This window comes from Capra hircus, chromosome 1 (assembly GCF_001704415.2).
Source record: "Capra hircus breed San Clemente chromosome 1, ASM170441v1, whole genome shotgun sequence".
Taxonomy (NCBI): Eukaryota; Metazoa; Chordata; class Mammalia; order Artiodactyla; family Bovidae; genus Capra; species Capra hircus.
The window spans coordinates 4,757,333-4,774,148 of record NC_030808.1 but is presented as its reverse complement, the minus strand read 5'-3'; the positions used below and the strand labels follow the sequence as shown (position 1 = coordinate 4,774,148).

The window sequence follows — 16,816 nt, the reverse complement described above, 5'->3', positions numbered from 1 at the left end:
ATAAGGGCAGAAGCATATTCTTTAAAAAATCTACCATTGGTGCTTATAGGAGTGTATACAGCTAACTCAACTAACTTGAGGAATAATGTTTAATTCATCACAAAAATAAATCCAGTGAACTGCACCATTGTTTCAAACAGAAGTGTTTTACTAAGGCAAGAAAAACAGCTATATAAAGCCTGAGCCTTATTTCTCTAATGTTAACTGGTGTTTGTTACACTGCACGATGTTGGCTCTTACTCAAGGACTCCCACTGGAAAATTGAATATTTTTTTTTTTATTACACAGTCTGTGCCTTCAGGATGTGTCAGCTTCAAGTAATCAATAGGAAATGTTAAGCTTTGTCACTCTTCAGATAGAAATCGTGGTATGCACCATGCAAGACAGCATATATACGCTGGCTACCTCTGGACTTGAGGCACTTCTTTTATTTTTTTGTTTTGTTTATTTAGTTATTTGTAAGAATCTGCCTGCAGTGAAGGAGACCCAGTTTCTTTCCCCAGGTTGGGAAGATCCCCTGGAGAAGGAAATGGCAACCCACTCCAGCGTTCTTGCCTGGGAAATCCCATGGATAGAGGAGCCTGGTGGGCTATACTCCATGGGGTCACAAAGAGTTGGACACGACTGAGTGACTAACACTCTCAGTTTTACCCTTCCCCCTAGAAGCTACATTTTTGTGTCTAAAATGTTATGAGTTCTCTCATACCTTGGGTAAGTGTGGTTCTGAAGTACAGTAAATTTGAGAGAAAGTTACTCTTCAGGGTTAAATGAATCAGCACAAGGAAAGAAGGAGTTGTAGAATCCTATCAAAATTTAGTGCTCATTATCCTTCTTCATTTTTTAACTTCCTGGGAACTTACTTCTTTTCAAGTCAGTGTGATTGAAGTCTCCCAGGTACTGATGTGGTTGAAGGCTCCCAATTACCTCACCTACTTCCTCAGTGGCTCAGTGGTTCAGAAGGTAAAGAATCTGCTTGCAATGCAGGAGACACAGGAGATGCCAGTTTGATCCCTGGGTTGGGAAGATACCTTGGAGGGGGAAGTGGCAAACCACTCCAGTATTCTTGCCTGGAGAATCCTATGGACAGAGGAGCCACGGGCTACACCCATGGGCTGTTACTTGTCCTCTTACTTCCAGAATCACTTGTCCTGAGCACCTGGTGGGTAACTAGAAGAAAACTGAGCACACTGATGTGCATTTGTTCCTCTTCACAATAACCCTATGAAGAAAGTGTTTTCATCTTCATTATTTCACATACGAAAATCAAGGCTCAGAGCAATGAAGTAACTTACTCATGGTTACAAAGTTAGGAGGAGCCAAGGATTCAAATTGCCTGTGGGTCCAGCTCTCAGTCTTTCCATGTCACCATCACGCATTGCAATTACAAATTTGTTGATGCTTGAGGGAACAGGTATAACTTTGGATTATTTGATGGGATGGGGAAAAAGTTGAAAGAGGTACCCACTCTCCTTTCTTCTTTACTCTAGGCTACTTGCGAGTCTCTTCCATAATTTTTTTCCCCCTATTGCCCTCTTGCTTTATAATCAGATTTTTTTTTTTTTAATTTGAGCATGGCCACAAGGGAGATCAACATGGCCTTTAAATAAAATAAGCAAAAATTTTAAGAATTTCATTTCATATGCTGCCACAAGCTGCTCTTTTGTTCTTTGCTAAATGGAATGTCAGTCTTGAAGTGCATCTTCCCAGACACATTAAGAGCCTTTAAAGTTGAATGCTTTCTCTCCCTTCATTCATTCATGTTTATGGGAAAACATTTCCTGGCTGTTCACTGTATGCCAAGTACCACACTAAGAGTTGGAAACACATGAATACATCTTGCTTTAAGGTCTTCACAGCTCATAGAAGGATTTCATTCCATCAAATCTTGTGATGTACATGGACAGCTCTTATTACTTAATTTCATAAATTATGACCCAAGGCTAATTGGGGCTGGACCAACTTGCTCAACGTTGTGTTAAGGCTTACTGTTATTCAGTCACTAAGTCATGGCCAACTCTTTGGGACCCCATGGACTGCAGTATACCAGGATTCCCTGTCCTCCACTATCTCCCTGAATTTGCTAAAGCTCATGTTCACTGAGTCAGTGATGCTATCTAATCATCTCACCCTCTGCTGCCCTCTTCTCCATTTGCCTTTAATCTTTCCCAGCATCAGGGTCTTTTCTAATGAGTTGGCTGTTCTCATTGGTGGCCAAAGTACTGGAGCTTCAGCTTCAGCATCAGTCCTTACAATGAGTATTCAGAGTTGATTTCCCTTAGGATTGACTGGTTTCATTTCCTTGCTGTCCAAGGGACTCTCAAGAGTCCTCTCCAGCACCATAGTTTGAAAGCATCAATTCTTAGGTGCTCAGTCTTCTCTACGGTCTAACTCTCACATCTGCACATGACTACTGAAAAAAAAAAAACATAGCTTTGACCATAAGGACTTTGTTGGCAAAGTAATGTCTTAACTTTTTAATGCACCGTCTAGGTTTGTCATAGCCTTCCTTCCAAGAAGCAATTGTCTTCTAATTTCATGGCTGCAGTCACCATCTGCAGTGATTCTGGAGCTTAAGAAGAAAAAACCTGTCCCTGCTTCCACTTTCTCCCCTTCTATTTGCCATGAAGTGATGGGACCCGATGGCATGATCTCAGTGTTTTTAATGTTGAGTATGGTTACTGAGTGAGTTGACTCATGGGGTCCCAAAGAGTCGGACACAACTGAGTGACTGAACTGAACTGAACTGAACTGATGGCTACTGGGAGGCAGATATAGGGCATAAAGCCAGGTTCACCTCTGACTGCTCAATCCAGGGCTCTTTTCACCAAATCAATCACCCCTCCTGACTACAGAACAACAGACTGGTTCCAAATAGGAAAAGGAGTAGTCAAGGCTGTATATTGTCACCCTGCTTATTTAACTTATATGCAGAATACATTATGAGAAATGCTGGGCTGGAAGAACCACAGGCTGGAATCAAGATTGCCGGGAGAAATATCAATAACCTCAGATATGCAGATGACACCACCCTTATGGCAGAAAGTGAAGAGGAACTAAAAAGCCTCTTGATGAAAGTGAAAGAGGAGAGTGAAAAAGTTGGCTTAAAGCTCAACATTCAGAAAACGAAGATCATGGCCTCTGGTCCCATCACTTCATGGCAAATAAATGGGGAAACAGTGGAAACAGTGTCAGACTTTATATTTTTGGGCTCCAAAATCACTGCATATGGTGACTGCAGCCATGAAATTAAAAGTCGCTTACTCCTTGGAAGGAAAGTGATGACCAACCTAGATAGCATATTGAAAAGCAGAGACATTACTTTGCCAACAAAGGTCCATCTAGTCAAGGCTATGGTTTTTCCAGTGGTCATGTATGGATGTGAGAGTTGGACTGTGAAGAAAGCTGAGCGCTGAAGAATTGATGCTTTTGAACTGTGGTGTTGGAGAAGACTCTTGAGAGTCCCTTGAACTGCAAGGAGATCCAACTAGTCCATTCTAAGGAGATCAGTCCTGGGTGTTCTTTGGAAGGAATGATGCTAAAGCTGAATCTCCAGTACTTTGGTCACCTCATTGGCCAAAGTACTAGAAGAAGAGTTGACTCATTGGAAAAGACTGATGCTGAGAGGGATTGAGGGCAGGAGGAGAAAGGGACAACAGAGGATGAGATGGCTGGATGGCATCGATGGACGTGAGTCTGAGTGAACTCCGGGAGTTGGTGATGGACAGGGAGGCCTGGAGTGCTGCAGTTCATGGGGTCGCAAAGAATCGGACACGACTGAGCAACCAAACTGAACTGAACTGAACTGAACTGAACTATGAAATTTAAGATCAAATATTTAACTGACTGAATGACTGACTAACTATATAAATAAATATCTGTGTAAATAAATAGAGAGAAAGAACGAAATTTAGACCAGCATAAAACATTCAGCCTTTATTTGGCAAATGAATCCATTAATAAACAGGCTCCCTCCTCCTCCAAAAAAGTAACTGTGAGCTTCCACAATTGTTTCATAAAAGAAAGTTTTTAATATCAAGAGGAAGGAGAACTCAGTACAAAAGACTAGCTTTTAATTGGACTAAATTCATCTTTTGGAGAAACTCACTGCTAAACCCTAATTTACTCATTTTGTCCTTATACAGGTGAATTTGCCTCAGGAAAGAGAGCATCAGCAGATTTAAAGATTACAGACCCAAGATGCAGAAAGAATAAAGAGCAAGGAAGAGGAGGTTTACATTTCTCTTCCAAAGCAATTGTTTGCTTTCAAAAACAGGAAAAAACAACCTTTCTGCCCTCATTAACAAACAGCAGAATTTACAATTTGAAAGGCTTTTTTAGTTCACAGGAGACAAACATTCAGAGAAGCCCTCCCTTTTGTTTGCATTTTGCAGCAATCCATTAATCGTTTACATTTCTTTGTAAAGAAGTTAAAACTTGTTTTTAAACTAGTCATTACTTCAGGGAAAGATAATTGATTTGGACTGCTGCTGCTGCTGCTAAGTCGCCTCAGCCGTGTCCAACTCTGTGCGACCCCATAGACCCCATAGGGAGCCCACCAGGCTCCCCGGTCCCTGGGATTCTCCAGGCAAGAACACTGGAGGGGGTGGCCAATGCAACCCAATGCAGGAAAGTGCAAAGTGAAAGCGAAGTCGCTCAGTCATGTCCGACTCTTCGCGACCCCATGGACTTCCGTCTACAGGCTCCTCCGTCCATGTGATTTTCCAGGCAAGAGTATTAGAGTGAGGAGCCATTGCCTTCTCCATTGATTTGGACACTACTCCTAATTTTGCTGCGCTACCCTAATAGCGTAGTTGGTAAAGAAGCCACTTGTAATGCAGGAGACCTCAGTTTGATTCCTTGGTCATTAAGATCCCCTGGAGAAGGGAACAGCTACCAACTCCAGTATTCTGGCTGGGAGAATTCCATGGATTGTATAGTCCATGGGGTTGGAAGAGTTGGACGTGACTTAACTTTTCACTTCACTTCCTTCTTGCTAATGGTCCTCCTTTGTGAGGATGACAGCCCTGCCCGTCAGCCAGTGCTTCCAGGGTTGGAGTCCAGTTGGAGAGAATGGTAAGGGTGCAGGCAAACCTGGCCATGGTGATGGGTTTTCTAGCCCACTGCGTAGTTTGTCATTGTTTAGTCACCCTGTCATGTCTGACTCTTTGTGACCCCATGGACTGTAGCCTGCCAGGCTCCTCTGTCCATGGGATTTCCCAGGCAAGAATACTGGAGTGGCTTGCCATTTCCTTCTCCAGGGGATCTGCCTAACCCAGGAATAAAATTGGTGTCTCCTGCACTGCAGGAGGATTCTTTACCACTGAGCCACCCAGGAAGCCCGGCGACGCTCCAAAAACCTTAAAAATGCAGAAATGGAGGCAACCAAACAAACCCAACCGAGGGACATTCTAAGGTAAAATTGCTGTGGACCCTTCAAAAATGTTAAAGTCATGAAAGACAAGGAAAAGTCAAATTGCTTTAGACCAAAGGAGACTAAAAGGACATGACCAATAAATGCAATGAGAGATCCTGAATTTTAAAAAAAATGCAATTGGGATAATTAGAGAAACTGGTATATCATATAGCTGTATTGATATTAATTGATATTGATGTATAAAAATTGTATCAATGTTAAGTTTCCTATATTTGATCATTTTAGTGTGGTTATAAAAATGGAAGATCCTTGGTCTTAGGAAATATACACTAATTTATTTAGAAGTAGAATCGTCATGCTATCTGCCACTTACTTTCAAATAGTTCAACAACACTGCTACTTGTTGTTGCTGCTTTTGCACTGAGAGACTCTGTAGAATATTAAATCAAATGTGGGCAAATGATGAGGTGAAGTGAAGTTGCTCAGTCGTGTCCGACTCTTTGTGATCCCATGGACTGTAGCCTACCAGGCTGCTCCATCCATGTCCGTGGAATTTTCCAGGCAAGTATACTGGAGAGGGTTGCCATTTCCTTCTCCAGGGAATCTTCCCGACCCAGGGATCGAACCCAGGTCTCCCACATTGCAGGCGGACGTCTTACCATCTGAGCTACCAGGGAAGCCCAGGGCAAATGATGACAGCTGCTAAACTTAGATGTAGGAGGTATAGGAGTTCACTGTGTATTTCTTGCCATTTTTCTCTAAGTTCAAATCTTTCTCAATAAAAAGACAAAACATGAGCCTCCTTCCTCCACTCCCATCTCCAGCAATGCAATGATGGTAAACTGCACCTGTGGTTTTGAAAAGCGTTTGCTTGAGAGCAAGGAGCCTGTTTATTCCCTATGAGTTTGAGCTGGGCTCTGCACATAGAGATAAGTTTCAAAAGTGTCCAAGTGGCCAATTCTAAACACTTTCTTGGGCCATCTATCTGCTCCGTGTACTCAGACATGGCACAGAAAAATGCTGATTTGCATGCACATCAACTCTGGGAACAGGTGGAGCATATGGAGGAGAAAAAAAGAACCCGCTATTTCCAGTAGAAGTTTAAAAATTCCCCTGCCTTCTCCTTAAATAATATTAAACTTTGCTATTTGCATTGCCCCTTCTTATGAAGTATCCTACATGTCTTATAAATAGCTCAGTAAACCTCAGAAGATACCTCTGTGGTGGTTAGGTGTCAGTCCTATTTTACAGTAAGGAAAGTGAGGTAGAGTGAGGTTAATTGTTTGAATTGGCCCTGAAAATGAGTCACAGATGCCAGGCATTGGAAGAGACCTTAAAGGTCAGACCCCTCCTTGATGCATGAATCCCCTCTACACAGCTGCTGCTGAACACCTATTAGTTTGGGAAATTCTCTACCTCACTTTTTGCAGCTCAATCCATTTTTGGACAGCTCCAGTTATATTTAATGAGCAGCAGTTCAAAGGAAAGGTACCTAGGTTTTCTGAAGTCTTAATCCAATTCCCTGTTCATTTATATGTACCACATCAGTGGATTTGATGTCATAAAAATGAATGTGATGGGACCCAAAGATAAGATCACACATTTAAAATATTAATTTCATCTTCATGTGAACTTGGAAACGTGCAAAATGGCATTTCACAAACATGTTAGTATATTAATACATCCAAATCTAATAGGATTCTTAAGGGGATCTATATACTCTCCAGAGGGGAGGAAAAAACCAGACTGAGAAATGGAGATGAGTGAGTGAGTGAATTACCTGGGGAAATATAGCACTTTTAAGTGCAGATATTCGTATGTATGGTTTTTCAAAAGGGCATCAAAAAAGGCTAAAGACTGCCGAAAGAAAATTTGTGTCTCTTAATGGAAAAGAGCCCCATAGAAGAATCTAGTCAAAATATTCGAGATTAACTATGTGCTACTTAGCTTTACCAGTATGTTTTGGTCCTGAATTCTGGCTAATATCAATGGCAGATAAAAATAATGTCACCATGAAATATCTACAGATTGGTTTCCTGAGCAGAAATCTGAAATTTTGAAGGGTTCTGGTCCGAGGATTAGAGTGGGTAAACAGAAAGGGTAGAAAGAGTAAGGGCAGAAGGAAAAGAACTGAAATATATTATCGTGTTGGTACTGAGCGCCCAGGATTTTCCATTCTCCAACTACTTCAGGTAGGATTGTAGGAGGGTGTGTAGCACAGTGGTTTGGCTAGCACAGGTGATCATAAAAACATAGATAAGTAAATTATGATTGCTAAGGTGAAAAATTCACTTATTCCTTTACCTGGTACTGATTGTTTATTTTTTGGCTTGACCACCTATGTCAAAACGTTTAATTTTCTTCAAGTCCAAATTTTAGACCTTTGTAGGTTCTTGCTTCTATACAGTATATTTCTATTTTCTTTGGGGAAATGAAGGAAAATATCATAGGCATAACAAACCCAAGTCACTGTTTAAATATAGCCAAAGAGTAGCTATTGCACTTACTTACAGGGTGGTTGAGCATTTTAAATGAGTTAATTACATTCGATAATTGGAATAGTGCATGGCAATCAGTCAGCACTTCTAGACTTTAGTTATTGTAATTTTTGTGGTTGTCATTTTTCTTGGGTTTTCTTTCTGGATTCACTGTTTTTTCAATCACTGACATTTTTGTATATGTTAGATTATTTCAAATGAATCCTCATTGTAAAACTTTGAGACTATGTTTGAAGTAAGTGACAGATAATACTTCTTTATCGTAGGCTGCATTTTATAAATTTCATGCTCTGATGTGTTGAAAAAGGTAACCATGGATAAAGAAAATCTTAAGTACTATGTTTTATGAACATATCTAGATGGAACTAACTTAACTGATGACCTCATCTAGTTCCATCAATATCCTGCGGACCCTTGAGTTTGTATCCCAGTGTCCACTACATTCCTGAACTCCAGATTCATATATTAACTGCCTCCTCCTCAGCTATATGTGGAGGTCTACTAGACATTGCAAAATCAAAGAACAGATCTATGACTGAACCCCTGATATCCTTATTTCTCCAAACTATGTCCATGTATACCTTTTCTCATCTCAGGTAAAGGTAACTCCATCCTTTGGTTCAGGCCGAAAAGCTTAGTTATCTTTGACTCCTCTATTTCTTTCATCCAGCCTACACTCCCTCAGAGCATCATGCTAGCTCAACATCAAAATACTTCCAGTATCTGACCATTCCTCACTCCTCTATTGGTATCACTTTCATCTCTTGCCTTGATTTCAGTAGGAGCCACCGATTTTATGCTTGCCTCTCTATGTCATTTTGTTATACAAAGGCCAGCATGATCTTTTTATGATATAAATTTGATCATGTCACTCCTCTTCTGAAAACTCTGCAATGGTTGCCCATTTCATGAGGAACCGAAGCTTATTCCAATAATCTACAAAGCCCTCCATGATCTTTCAGGCCCACAAGTGTGACACTGTAATCCAACCACACTGGCTTCCTTATTTGTTGTAAATAAAGGTTTATCAGTGCAGTGCAAGTTGCTCAGTTGTGTCCAACTCTTTGCAACCCCATGGACTTTACAGTCTATGAAATTCTCCAGGACAGAATACTGGAGTGGGTAGCCTTTCCCTTCTCCAGGGGATTTTCTCAACCCAGGGATTGAACCCAGGTCTCCTGCATTGCAGACGGATTCTTTACCGGCTGAGCCACAAGGGAAGCCCAAGAATACTGGAATGGGTAGCCTAATCCTTCTCCAGTGGATCTTCTTGACCCAGGAATCGAACCGGGGACTCCTGCATTGCAGGCGGATTCTTTACCAACTGAGCTATTAGGGAATCCCAAAGGTTTATTAGAACACATTATACTTGTCCATTTCCATACTGTCTGTGACTGTTTTCTTACTACGTCAGCAGAATAGTTGCGACCAAGGCACTATGGCTCATAAAACCTGAACTATAGAGGATTAATATCCAGCCCCTTTGAGAAAAAAGTTTGCAGGCCCTTGTTCTACAGAACTGACGGTGCTTACATTTCACAAACATTGGCCGTGAGAAAGCAGAAACTGCTGAATATTCTCCACAATGCATTTGGTGCTTAGCTTCTCGGCTCTTTTTGATGCATGTGGAGGGATGGAAGCCAGGCTTCCACCGGGGGTCTAATGAAACAGAGGGGGTGACCAATGAGCAGCAGTTTCCCATTGCCTAGGGTAAGTGCGGGAGTCAGAGAGAAGTAGGTGACTGATGGGAAGAACATCCCAGCAACAGAGAGAGAGGAAGCGAGGCAAAACTTCACTCCCCGTAACTGTTCTCTGGGGTCTCTCTACGCTTGCTCTTCTAGAGGACAGAATTCTGCCTACTAGAATATAGTGATTTGGACTTTGTCCTCAGAGACATGCACAGTGTTCCACAGTGTTCAATGGAAATCATGGACCATTTAGCCCCATAGACATCTGCGCTGGCTTCAGGCTATTTAACAAACTCCTAAACAAATCCCAATAAACTGCTCTCTTTAATGGGTACTTAAGGGTGGGTGCTGAGCACACCTAAGTCCTTTCTTTTCCTTCAGGTTTAGTAAGTTTTCTCCGTTTTATGGCTTGATAATTACGGCAACCAAATCCCTGAGTCAAGCAGTATTAAACCCACTCGGAGTCAAAAGATGTCTGCTCTGCTCTTATTGATCTCAGTTGACCTGTTTACTCTTTGGGTTCCAATTTAACGGCTCAATTGATTATTCATTTACATTTTTAATGTCTTTGTGAGCAAAATCATTTTACCATGAATCATCTCTAACTTAATGGGCAAACACACACTCATTTTGGATTTTTCAATTTTAATAAGTATTTAATGAGCAACTGTGCTCAGGTGAACTCAATAGGAATGAAGAGATTTCAGTTTCTTTTTGAAGGTAATAGAAATGATAGTTCAAATTCCCTCTATGCAAAATGGCTGTCAGTTGTGGGAACTCACTTGCAATCGAAACGGTGGTTAGGATATCAACTTTTATATTATTCTTTTACAAATTATAGTTTTTCTCAATACAATTTGCAGTCTACAAGTTATGCCCACACCTTTAGTTAAATTAAATCCAGCTGTCTCAATATTATTCATTGATTTGTTTTCCTTTCAGATGGTCCTGTTTTGCTGGAAATGGTAGAAATAATGAGAGAAAATTATGCTAAAGAGTGTACTGCTGCTGCTGCTGCTGCTAAGTCACTTCAGTCGTGTCTGATTCTGTGCGACCCCATAGATGGCAGCCCACCAGTCTCCCCCGTCCCTGGGATTCTCCAGGCAAGAACACTGGAGTGGGTTGCCATTTCCTTCTCCAATGCATGAGAGTGAAAAGTGAAAGTGAAGTCGCTCAGTTGTGTCTGACTCTTCGCGACCCCATGGACTGCAGCTCACCAGGCTCCTCCGTCCATGGCATTATTTTATTAACTCACGGGATTCTCTATGTACAAAGGTAGACAACATGAAAGGTATACTATACCAGTATACAATATAATGTATACCATGAGGCTTTTAAAGTACACGTATGGAGTTCATTTGTTAATATATTTTCTTCCTTCACAGCAAGCAGGTAACGCTCCAAAAAGCCACTGCCACTGCCTGTAGCTTATCCTTCCTAGTAGGACTGTTTTGAATTTGGTATTTATAAATTATATATACAGTCAACTAATTTACTTCTTTCTAAAATGAGATGAGGTATAAGAAAATACATAAATGCATATTTCCAACCACGAAAGTCACTTTTATCTGACAGCTGAAAATGGAAACAGAGTTTAGTGCCAAATAGAGGAGGCTCCTTGTTCATTTTCTGAGGAACAGTATCCATAAATGCTAGTATCTCGTGAGAAAGAGTGAAAAAGTGAGATACTATTAAAAAGTTTAGAAATGTTTGGTTTCGTTAATTGTTGCTGATAATTTTATTAGCCTTACTACCAAATGTATAGATTAAGGAAAGGAGATAATATCCATTCTTGAAAAAAAATGCCAGAAAGAAAATAGTATTATTCTTTCCACACGTAATTACTAAGCACTTCCCTATATGCCAGGACTAGGCATATAGTGCTAGGTAGCAGATTTTAAAAATAAATAAGGTAAAATTCCAACTTTTTGGAATGTCTAGCCTCATAAACATTTAAACAGATCATGAGAGCGTGTAATATAATGCTTATAGTTATAATGTGCTGTTAACTCCCAGTGTGGTCTCAGAGAGCTTTAGAAAGAAAGGGGAGTTGAGTGTGATCACGGAGAGTGGGGGAACTTATCACCTTGGAGCTTATGTGGCAGACCTTCCAAAGTGAGGGGCCAGCCTCAGAAAGAAAGATTTGGGATGGACTTGGGGGTATTTAAGAAATGATGCGAGAGAACTGGGGATATAGCTCAGTTAGTACTTGGGTTAATGAAGATGAGAATGGTTAGATGGTGAAGAGCTTTAAATTAGAAGGACTTGGACTTTTCTATGTGGGAAGTGTTACTGGCAGAATTTAAACTGCATGAAAGGGGTCTTTAACTCCAACAAACCTCAAAATGTAAACAGAAAGCAAGGGGGGAAGGTACCAATGAAAGAAACTTCCAATTGGGTAAGGTCAGAGAAATGTCTAGTGAGGTGCTCAGCACATGTCTGTCCTTCACCTTAAAGTTAGCAGGTGAAACAAAGCGAGTTTCATTAAGGACTTATTACAAGGATTCCTAGTCCTTTCCCCATGAAATGATCAGATCTATCAATACAACCTCTAACTGGATTCTTCTGTTGATGTACTTAATTTTTTATTAATTTTTATTGGAGTACAGTTGCTTTACCTACCTTAGAAACTTTTCAAGACATTTACATAGCTACTTTTTGAATTGGAATCATACTTTGAAGTGGTCGTTTCCAAACTTTCTCTGTTTTATTTAACAATGGAGCCGTGGTCATATTCTTAATGGAGCTGGATACATTAAATCGCACTTAAGTTTGATGATGAAAGGATCATCAGAAAGGATCAACCCTTTGGGGAGTTGAGAGGAACCAGCTACACGTGGGGCATCCAAACTAGAATACTCAATTAGCTTCATATAAAAAACCGTCTCCATGCACTCTGCCTGATGAGTCAATGCCTAGAGAATACTCTGGCTCCCTTTATGCCAACCACACATGGCCAGGTGAGGGCTTGTGAGAGTCCCGTACCTGTGCTATCTTCATACACCACGGTCACTGTCTTCCAGTTGTAGTAGAGGACCAGATCCAAGACTGCCCTGCTGATAGCCGCATAATCGGGGTAGAGGTTGATGTAAAACAGGTCTCTGTTGTCCACGGAGGGGTGTTTCCAGCGAGTCTGTATATGTGGAACCTCGAGAGCGTTGCAAATAGACTGCACAGCACTGACGGAGGAGCTATGGGAAGGACCAAAGAGAGCAGCCACACCAAGCGCCAGCTGATCACATGCTGACGTCCACAGACAAGGAGAGAGTGGAGAGGGGGAGGGGGGAAGGGAGAGAGAGAGAGAGAGAGAGAGAGCTCTGTGAATTTAATCTCCCCTTTCATGCTTCCTCCTTATTCTCACTATTGGAAACTTTCCTCCACTCTTCATCTGTATGTTGAGGAAACATGCTTAATCCAACTTCCAACATCCCTGAGATACTAAATACTAGAGATGTAAATGTCGAAATGATTAGCAACACATCACAGGGCCAATGCCCTGCAAACAAAAATGAGTTGTTGGTCTCACTTCATTACTTTTAATCAGATGGAGTTTAAATCTCTTGCTTGGTGTGATGCCACCCAGAAGCACTCAGAGTGACTATAAGCCATTTGCCAAGTGAATGTCATGAACTCAGTTCTGTCATGTGACAATGTGGCAGTAAAGATAACTAACGTGGTCACTGAATCAGAAGCCTCTCTGGGTGGCTGCAGAGTACTTTGGTTCCAGTCCTTCCCAAAATTCAGAAAAGAGGTCCAGGCTATTGAGAAATTGTCACTCCAGTATTCTGGCCTGGAGAATTCCGTGGACAGTATAGTCCAGGGGGTTGCAAAGAGTTGGACACAACTGAGCAACTTTCACTTTTCACCTTTTCACTAACGTCATAGGCAGTGCAGTGAGTCAGGATCTCTGGATAATGGTAGAATTGACCAGAGTCCAGGGACCCAGCTCAAGGATGGGCCTATTTCTACATCAACATTAGCCAACATGTAGTTGAACAAAATAAAGTAGATATGTACATAAAAATTAATTTTAACTTTTTTTTTTGCATTATAAGATTATATACACTCGAGATAATTTAGAATATTGAAAATTATAAGATAGTCAAAACGGCCCTGAAATTCCATCAACTTAGAATACTATCAATTCACATTGAGTTGGATAAAAAATTTGTTTGGGTTTTTCTGTAGGAGCTTGTAGGGAAATCCAAATGAACTTTTTGGCCAACCTAATATTTTGGTATTCCAATTTATCTAAAAATTGAACATGATACAGATACAGTTTGATACATTGCTTTCTATATTCAACATTAAGTTTAACACTAAAAGCACACTCTTACCCTCAAGTCATTATAAATTCTGCAAAAGTAATATTTTTAGTGGCATAGAGTAGCCTAGTCCCTGATGCCGAGTGTCATTACTTATGCGTCTCAAAGAGTCGGACATGACTGAGTGACTGAACTGACTGATGATGCAGAACGGAGCTTCCCTGGTGGCTCAGATGGTAAAGAATCCGCTTGCAATGCGGGAGACGTGGGTTAGATCCCTGGGTTGAGAAGATCCCCTGGAAAAGAGAATGGCAACCCATTCCTGTATTCTTGGCTGGAAAGTTCCATGGACAGAGAAGCCTTGTGAGCCATGGTCCATGGGGTTGCAAAGAGTCAGACATGACCAACTGAGTGCCTGAACATGTGGTACTGAATTAAGTTGCTCCTGAGTTTTGGTTATTATAAGTAATATATAAGCACTTATTATACTTCTTATATTTTCTCTAACTTTTACATTACTTTCTTAGAGTAGATTTCCAGCTATAATTAAATGCTATTGATATTTTTAAGTTTCTTGATATATATAAATCAAATTCTCTTCCAGAGAGGTTGGGACAGGTTATCTTCTATAACCTCATAAAATAAAAGTGTTAGTCACTTGGTTGTACTTGACTCTTTGCTACCCCATGGACTATAGCCCTTCAGGGTCCTCCATCCAAGGAATTCTCCAGGCAAGAATACTGGAGTGGGTTGCCATTCCCTTCTCCAGGGATCTTCCTGACCCATGGATTGAACCCAGGACTCCTGCATTGCAGGCAGATTCTTTACTGTGTGAGCCATCAGGGAAGCCCTATCATAGATATATGCTGGCACTGAATATAAGTGTAAAAACATTTCAGATTTATATATTAATGCTAGTTTAAAAGAATTTGGAACTGCTGAGAAACAATAGTTGGCTATATGAATTAAATAATAGCAACATGTGAAATTGTGTTGATTTTTCTAATAATGCCATTTCACAAGTAAAAAAATATATGGCCTTGTTAAGCTTATCTGACTTGATTTAAAGAGAAAAATTAATACGTAAAATTTTGAGAATCATATTTCACATATCTGTGGGACAGCTAGTGTACACAATCATTCACAAGGAACTTTGTGACACTGTGCTCTTCATTACTGAATTATCACATGAGATATAAAAGCATAATTTTCTAATACTATAGGTGAAAACTGTCCTCAGATGCTAATTTTCTGGATGTACTTTCACTGGTTAGCAAGAAAAAGTGAAGGCATGAGAGTATATGAACTCTTGTTTTGTCTAGCATAGGCAGTGGATTGAGATTTCTGCTAATATTTAGCCTGGGGATTCTAATATTACTTGACAGAAAATCAATCCTTTTGAATTCTGTTTGCCAGAAAATTACCAGTTTTAAGAAGCTTTGGGGGTGTTTAATTTATAAATATGGCAGGTACTTCAGGCCACAAAAATGTTTTGGATTTTATGTGGGTTGAAGTATTATTGTTAAGTGTGGCTGGCTTTCTGGGGATATTTATTCAACAGTGTTTTGCATGAGTGTGTATGTGAGCATGTGTGTCTGACAGAGACAGGGAGAGGAGATACAGAGAGGAAGGGACAGAGAGAGATCTAACTCGTAGAGATAATTTATGTGAAGATGCTTATACACTTTAAAGTTCTGTATAAACACAAAGTTTTATTATTTGTTCTCAGACGGCTCTGACCTAGATAGTATCTGCAACTTTATTGATCTTTAAAAAGGGAAATATTCTTATACTCAGATGATACTATAGATTTTTAAAGAAAACCACTATACTATTCAATCATCATCTATACTCCCAGGAAAGCAAATTTCAGGTTTTTTTTTTTTTTCTAAAGGACACAAGAATTTGGCAGAAGAGCATATTAAGTGAACACATCCTGCAGTCCTAATGAGGTTAACTCTAAGTGAAAACAACCCATGTTTAGTTACTTGGAAATTAGTGTGAACATGGCATTCATTGTATTCCACTTAATTGTATGCGTTTTTGTAAGATTTTTTTTTTTAATGTGGACCCTTTTTAGTCTTTATTGAATTTGTTACAGTATTGCTTCTGTTTTGTGTTTTGGCTTTTTGACGGTGAGGCTTGTGAAATCTTAGTTTCCCAACTAAGAATGAATCCTGAACCCTCTGCGCTGGAAGGCAAAGTCTTCACCACTGTACCATCAGGGAAGTCCCCACTTCTGTGTCTTTGATGGGCAAAGCTTTCCTCTAAAAGAGAAAGAGCCCCTCATATTCTGGGGTGATATTCCCAGACGAACACCTGTAGGGAAACCCAACAACTCTCTAGATACAGTCTATCTTCAAGTATGTCAAATGTGGCTTGAAAGGGTCATCTTGGAAATGTTTGGAGGATTTGTAAATAAGTCCCACATCAAAGACTCTTTCCATGAGACAAATAGCCTACATACAAATTAGATTACTTTCTAGGAAATTGTCTTCTGTTCAGACACAAAAGATTTTCTTTGATCCCATAAATTTCCCTGCTTTATTTATTTATTTCACGGTTCCATAATTTTTTTTCTTATTTTTCCCTCTTTTAAAAAATTGACATAAAATATTATATTAGTTTCAAGTATAAAACATAATGATTCAATATTCATAATCTTCACATTTCTCTGATCTTGTGGAAAGGGAATAAGGTAATATTTGAGAGGATGCTAGGTAATCCCACTGGCTCATGGCTTCTTAGAATTCAGGTTGTGAAGTCTGTGTGTTGTGGGCATTTCCACATGCTCGGTAGGTATGACCTTCCACAAAGTTTTATTTGACTGCACTGTACAATTTCATGGTGATATCTCAGCCTCAGGAAGGAAAAACAGATCAAGCTTGACATTTTCCATTCACAGCTGAACCAGTTAATCATAGAGTGCAGGGCACTGAAGGGCAAGCTGATCAGAAAGGCCCAGAAAACAGAACTAGGCAATGTCCATTA

At 40.2% G+C, this 16,816-nt stretch overlaps 1 protein-coding gene across 7 annotated transcripts in view; it reads right to left on the bottom strand.

The window, feature by feature from the left end:
- The window catches only part of GRIK1 (glutamate ionotropic receptor kainate type subunit 1), a 464,784-nt gene that overhangs the window by 153,046 nt on the left and 294,922 nt on the right, over window positions 1-16,816 (bottom strand). For all 7 annotated transcript variants that reach the window (XM_018049047.1, XM_018049094.1, XM_018048953.1 and 4 more), the window contains exon 3: window positions 12,546-12,803. In XM_018049047.1, the coding sequence (XP_017904536.1) occupies window positions 12,546-12,803 (258 nt within the window). The remainder of the gene's footprint in view (window positions 1-12,545; window positions 12,804-16,816) is intronic.